The following is a 6,454-nucleotide window of genomic DNA, read 5'->3' on the forward strand; positions in this document are numbered from 1 at the left end:
AAATAAAAGCTAAATGTATCAGAACAGTAGCTTAAAGCAAACACATTAGCTACAAGCTAAAATGAAACACACTGATGTAGATTTCACAAAGCACAAGATTAAAATATTTAAACTGTTGCATTAAATGAAGTTAAACATTTAAAAGTGTTGAAACGTCACAAAACACTAAAGTCATGGCTGTGATTTCCTGAAAGAGCTGAAGGTTTGGATGCCAGCCGCTGAAAGAGCTGAAAGAGCTGAAAGAGCTGAAAGAGCTGAAAGAGCTGAAGGTTAAAACAGTGTGGAGGAAACTATAACAGCAGAGCTGACTCGGCAGAGGAGAGTTTTTTCTTCAAGCCTCCTCCTTCTTCCATCTCATGAACCTTTAACCTGTTTGAGCTTCACGCGCTTCCTCTGTCCTGAAGAGACAAAAGGTGCAGCAGAGTCGCGCAAATCAAAGTTTGCATGAATATTTTAGAGGCTGGCTGATGTCAGCAGCTGCTATAAAGAGGGGGACACTCAGGACGGGAGACGCTCAGAGACTTGTGTCCCCCCCAGCTGCAGAGAAGAGCTCCTCCCGTTTGGGTTTCAGCACCATGGTCAGCGCACGGACCCTCCTCCTCACCATCAGCTGCTGCTGCGCCTTCCTGCAGAGCGCGCGCGCCCAGGACTCTGTGGAGACGCGCTCCTTGGATTTCTCCCTGAAGACACAGCAGGAGAAGGACCTGGTGAGACATTTTATGGAGACAAATCATTTCAGAACATCAGAATTTAGACAAAGTTAAACAGTAAAAGCAACTTTTATGCACAGTCTATTAAACTACCCAAGTTTGTAAAAAAAACAAACGAACAAGAAAACTCAGTTTTTTTTTTTTTTTTTGGGGGGGGGGGGGGGGGGGTGTCTCTTATATAAAAAACAAAATCTTAAAAGAGTGAGGTAAAAAATTCAAACCAATGAACATTTTGTTTGGTTTCTGTGTAGATCGATGCCCTGCAGGGAGTTTTGGAGAAGCTGAGAAACAAAGAAATGCCCTCAGAGAAGAAGCTTGGCTGGCTGCCTTCTGTAAGTAAACACCGAAAACCGCCACACTTTAATCCAACTCATCAAGGATTGTGTGTGAGTGAGGGTGTGTTAGCAAAATGTACATGGAACCACTAAACAGGGTTTATTGAAAATTGCTGGTAAATTATCATAGAGACAATTCAATTCCAGATGACCACCGCAGATAAGTAAATCAGAAGTGACTCTCGTTCAGGTGGTGGTGGCTGAGAGTCATTCACAACACGCACGGTTTCACCAAAACAGCCCCGTCATTTGTCAACATAAGATAATCTCTGGCTGATGGGGGCGGGTGATATGCATTCAGGCAACAATGATTGTGACTTTTCATATTCTCGTTGTGCGGATCATTGTTTGTTGTTGTGTTTCAGTGCGACGCAGGGGAGCCGTGCGCCGTGCGTAAAGGCGCGCGGATCGGCACGCTGTGCGGCTGCCCACGAGGGACTTCCTGTAACTTCTTGGTTCTCAAATGTTTATAAGATACAAAATTAAATAAAGTTAAAGGAACGGATGGGGTTGATGAAGATGAATCAAACGACGAAGACAGAGTTTCATGGCGCTAAAGACATAATGTAAAGTGTTTTCTCCTCTTTTTTAAACCTCAAATGTTCTGAACACTCATGATCTGTGAGTAGCTGTTCCTTCATGTTTATTGTTGCGTCACAACGGGACTTATGTGTAAACTTGTGAGAAATTATTTTTCTTTTATCGTATTTTTTCACTTTGTCCAGAAAAGATGGCCACGAGTTGGTTTCTAAATACATTTGTAGAAAGATAAATCAATAAATTAACTATAAAAGTTAAAAGTCTCATTTGTACAATTTTTATGACACTGACAGCAGAAGGACAATGTTTTTGTCTGTGTTCATGTGTCTGTCTGTTAGCAAAATATCTCATGAACCATGATCTTGTTCTAAAAGGCAGCATTAAAGATGGCGGGTGATATGCACTGATCCATAATGTGTTTATGGTTGTGTCACGAAGGGAAGTAACAGAAACTTTGTTCTTTGGCTCACGAAAGAAAACCCACAAAGGTCAGTAAAATAACTTGAAACTTCAGAAACATAATAAAAAATACAATACATCATTTAATGAACATCAGTCAATGCTATAAAATTTTCATTTCAACAAAATTATTAAAAAATAGTAACAAATTAATCCGATTTTGTCCTAAAAGGATGGCACCTGAAACAAAAAGACTGAAACTAACTGGACCATATGAACGTGTTGAACTCAGGTGTGTCCTGTGAGCAGCATCACAGGTGAATTCATTCTTAATCACAATGTGTAGTCACTGAGCTGTTTGGTGTCACAGTGTGTGTCAAACATGGAGCACAGAGAACGTGAGACGTTTAAGGTCTACAGGATTGTAGCCTCTCTGAATGTGGCCTCAAGAGGAAAAGTGACGACTGAAGAGGCTGTTAATAGAAACTAAAGAGCCCAGACGACCTCCAAAGAGATTAGAGCTTCAAGGTCAAGGTACGTCAGTGTCAGATCTGTTTGAGCTACAGTGGCCAAAGTGGGACAATGTCCTCTGGACAAATGAGACAAAACTGGAGCTTTTTGGTAACAAGTCCCATCAGCTCTTCATAAACTCAAAAATGAAACGAAGAAAAGAACGCAGTACCTTCAGAGAAACATGGAGGAGTCTCCGTTCTGTTCTGGACCTGCTTCATTGCAACTGACACAAGGTGTCTTGAATCATGTTTATACTTTATATGTATATGTATATATATATATATATATATATATATATATATATAAATATATATACACCACTGGACCTCTGCAAGCTGCAAAGGTGATTGGTTTTTGTAATTGGCACTGAAAGGCATTGATTGGTATCGGTCGATCACATACTTTTTAACGGAAATCGGTCAATCATGATTGGTGTCTGATCAATTGAAACGTCTTTACTATCAAGGCATTCTGCAGCAACATGTGCTGCTCAGTTTTAGGAAGCTTGGTCTCCATCACCAGGGCAGCACGGTGGCGCAACTGGTAGAGCTGCTGCCTCTCAGCGAGCAGGTCCCTGGTTCAAACCCCGGTCCAGGGGCCTTTCTGGGTGGAGTTTGCATGTTCTCTCGGTGCATGCGTGGGTTTTCTCCAGGTACTCCAGTTTCCTCCCGCAGACCAAAAACATGCATGTTAGGCTGATTGGTAACTCTAAATTGTCTCTAGGTGTGAGTGAGAGAGTGAATGGTTGTTTGTCTCGTTTGTCTCTATGTGTCCCTGTGATGGACTTGCGACCCGTCCAGGGTGTACCCCACCCCTCGCACAGTGATTGCTGGACATGTGCACCGGCGACCCCCGTGACCCAAAATGGAATAAGCGGGTAAAGATAATGGATGGATGGATGGATGGGTCTCCATCACAGCTCATGGGTCGCTGAACACACGCAGCTAGAAACAGTCAGGTGTGGATCAGAACAAAGCATCGGATTGTTCTGAACTGGCCTTCTGAGCCCTGATCCACATCCTGTTGAACATCTGTGGAAAGAGCTGAAACATCTGGAGAAACCCTTCAAACCTGAGACAGCTTGTTGATCAGGAGTGGAACAAAACACCTGTGGACAGGTGCAGAAGACTCAGAGCTACAGAATTCACTGAAATACTTCAAAAGGCTGAAGAATAAAATGTTTAGTTCAGGTGCCATCTTTTATTGTCAGGGCCAGTTTTATTAAATTCAAAAGCATCAACAGTGTCAAGTTATTTCAGTAACTTTTCTTGTGCATTTGTACATTTTTATGTGATTTATTGTTTCATAAAAACATGGCTTTGAGTTGATTTCTAAATAAATTTGTAGTTTGAAAAAGCAATAATCTAACCAACAAAAATCAGAATTATGGACTACGAGGTTGAAGCCAGGGTTTATTTTTCACTCTTTAACATAATTTAAAAATCCTTCTGTTCAAATGAACATTTCATTAGAAGCCACTGATAGAAATATATAGACTCGTTTGTTGGCTTTAATTAAAACCCTTCATAAAACATTTACAGCTCTCAGTCTTCCAGCAGCTGAGCTGTGGGATTTTTATGACGTCATCGCACCAGAGTTTCCAACATGGCGTCCAGCCGGCTGCTGGAGAGGGAGGTCTCCGCCAAGCTCGGCTTCTGCCCCCACAAACACTCCCTGCTCATCATCATCGGCCGGACCGCGCGCCTCACGCACGCAGAGCACATCAGCAGGGACATCGAGCGAGGTAAGAGCAGACTGACCCGCTTTTCATGGCGCGTTTTATCCTTTTACATAAAGAAGAAGAGGGAAAAACATCAGATGCTGCAAGTTCTGTTCGTCTAAATCCTCTCCAGCGGTGAAAGCTGAGCTGTTTGTGGTGTTTCTGTCATTTTCTCCACCCTGTGCTTCGAGGATGCGTCACCATCAGCATCCCCCCTTCCTCCCCCCGGGTGCATCAGAAATAAACCCAGTTTTGATGCAAGGTGAAGCTGGGGGGTGGGGGGGTGCAGTGAGGAGATTCAGACCCCATCAGTAAAGGATGCTCCATAAACCTCTGTGTATTTCTGCTCAGCTGTGGTTTTCTGTAAATAATAACTGCACATCGTGGCATCACAGAGTGCAGCTGCAAGATCTGAACTGCGTGCAAAATGGATTTAACAAGACAAATTGAAGTGATCTCTGCAGAAACGAGCTGTGAACACTGAATGTGCAAACAGAAGATAAAAAGATGAAACTGAGTTGTTAAAGCTAAAACATGTATAACACTATCTAAAAGACAAAAGGGGAAAAATGCTAAAAAAAAAAATAAAAAAAAAAAGATAAAGGTACCAAAATGCTAGTCTAAAGCTAAACGTAACTAAATCTAACTTAAACGTTAAACACTAAGTCGGCTACAGTGAAAGCTAAAAGCCACAAAATGTTAGCTAAAGTGGCAAATTATTAGCCAACAGGTAAAGGTAGCAAAATGCTGACTTATAGCTAAAAGTAACTAAATTCACCTTCAATGTATGAAAAACTTTGCAGAGAGTGGTGAAGGCTGCACAGAAGTCTGTCAGAATCAGTCTCCCCACCATCAGACATCAACACCTCCAGATGTAGGAAGAGCCACCTGCATCATGAAGGACCCCACTCACCCAGCACACACACTTTTTGCCCCGCTCCCCTCAGGCAGGAGGTTGAGGAGCATTAAGTGTAGAACCACTAGACTGAGGAACAGCTTCTACCCTGAGGCTGTTAGACTCATGAATCCCTGATTAGGATTATCACTGTGGAAAAAAAAAAAAAATCACTGTAATACCACTTGATTGTTGATATGTGCTGCTGATTATCCATGTTGCTGATCTCATGCTGCTGATTTATTCACGCTGCTGTGTTCATTAATACTGACCTGCTCACACAGATTCATGTTCGTGCTGCTGTTGTTCTGCGTATTGTTTTTGCACTATTAGTGTTTAGCATATTCCTAGATCGTGTTACTGTTTTTCTTTACATTTTATTGTTGGATGTAACTGGGACCCTGTGTACACAATTTCGTTCCACCACATGTACCACATGAGATGAGAATGACAATAAAGAAACTTGACAAAATGCTGTCTGAAAAGGGCAAAATACAACCAAAATATAAATAGTAACAATATGCTAACTAAAATTAGCAAAACATTAGCTAAAAGCAAAAAGTGACTAAATATTAGCTAAAGTGGCTAACTATTAATTAATTAATAATTTCTGTGACACCTAATATGTTTATTGCTGCTGCACTATGTGGCTGCATCATGTATGTACCTTACCATCATAATTCAATCGATCTCAATGTTCCTCATTACCTGTGCAATAACCTGTCACACAACCTCTGTAGTTTATGTTAATTATGTGCAATATACTGTATATCATGCGCATTTAAGCTTATATTACCTTGAAATACTTATTGATACAAATTCATCCTACTTGCACCGTTATATTCAACCACACTGTTGTTTACTATATTTCTTTGGACCTTAAATATTATATTTCTTATTCACTTTTTGGTACTTTAGTTTGTACCCTTATTGCAAGCTTTAGTATTTCTTGTTTTTTTTTTTTTTTTCTTAGCGAGTCAAATCGGTTCTTCTCATCCTGAACATTTCATTGCACTGACCTTGCGTTAACCTGCATATGACAAATAAACAACATAATAATATTAGCCAACAGGTAAAAGTAGCAAAATGCTGACTTAAAGCTAAAAGTAGCTAAATCCACCATCAATGTTGAAAAACACTAGCTAAATACAAAACAGCAAAATGCTAGCTGAATAGAGCAAAAATACTATGTAAACACTAATAGTAGCAAAATGCGAACTAAAAGTAGCTCAACACTTTCTAAAAGCAAAAAGGGGCAAAATGTTAGCTAAAAGTGGCAAATTCTTAGCCAACGTGTAAAAGTAGCAAAGTGCTAACCTAAAGCTAAAAGTAGCTAAATCTA

General features: G+C 40.7%; 1 protein-coding gene across 1 annotated transcript; it reads left to right on the plus strand.

Moving 5' to 3' along the window:
- Nucleotides 1–575: 575 nt before the first annotated feature.
- Nucleotides 576–1,518, plus strand: LOC119427175 (cocaine- and amphetamine-regulated transcript protein-like). The gene is made up of 3 exons (XM_037694756.1): nt 576–707; nt 962–1,042; nt 1,411–1,518. The coding sequence occupies exons 1-3, from the start codon at nt 576–578 to the stop codon at nt 1,516–1,518; spliced, it is 321 nt and encodes a 106-aa protein (XP_037550684.1).
- Nucleotides 1,519–6,454: the final 4,936 nt, after the last annotated feature.

Source organism: Nematolebias whitei, chromosome 21 (assembly GCF_014905685.2).
Source record: "Nematolebias whitei isolate Nwh7 chromosome 21, NemWhi1, whole genome shotgun sequence".
NCBI lineage: Eukaryota > Metazoa > Chordata > Actinopteri > Cyprinodontiformes > Rivulidae > Nematolebias > Nematolebias whitei.

Bases quoted from the DNA above. Each gene is read 5' to 3' on its own strand.
- LOC119427175 (XM_037694756.1), top strand. From the start codon at position 576: ATGGTCAGCGCACGGACCCTCCTCCTCACCATCAGCTGCTGCTGCGCC. The intron at 708-961 runs GTGAGACATTTT...GTTTCTGTGTAG, and splicing joins CACAGCAGGAGAAGGACCTG to ATCGATGCCCTGCAGGGAGT. The intron at 1,043-1,410 runs GTAAGTAAACAC...GTTGTGTTTCAG, and splicing joins AGCTTGGCTGGCTGCCTTCT to TGCGACGCAGGGGAGCCGTG.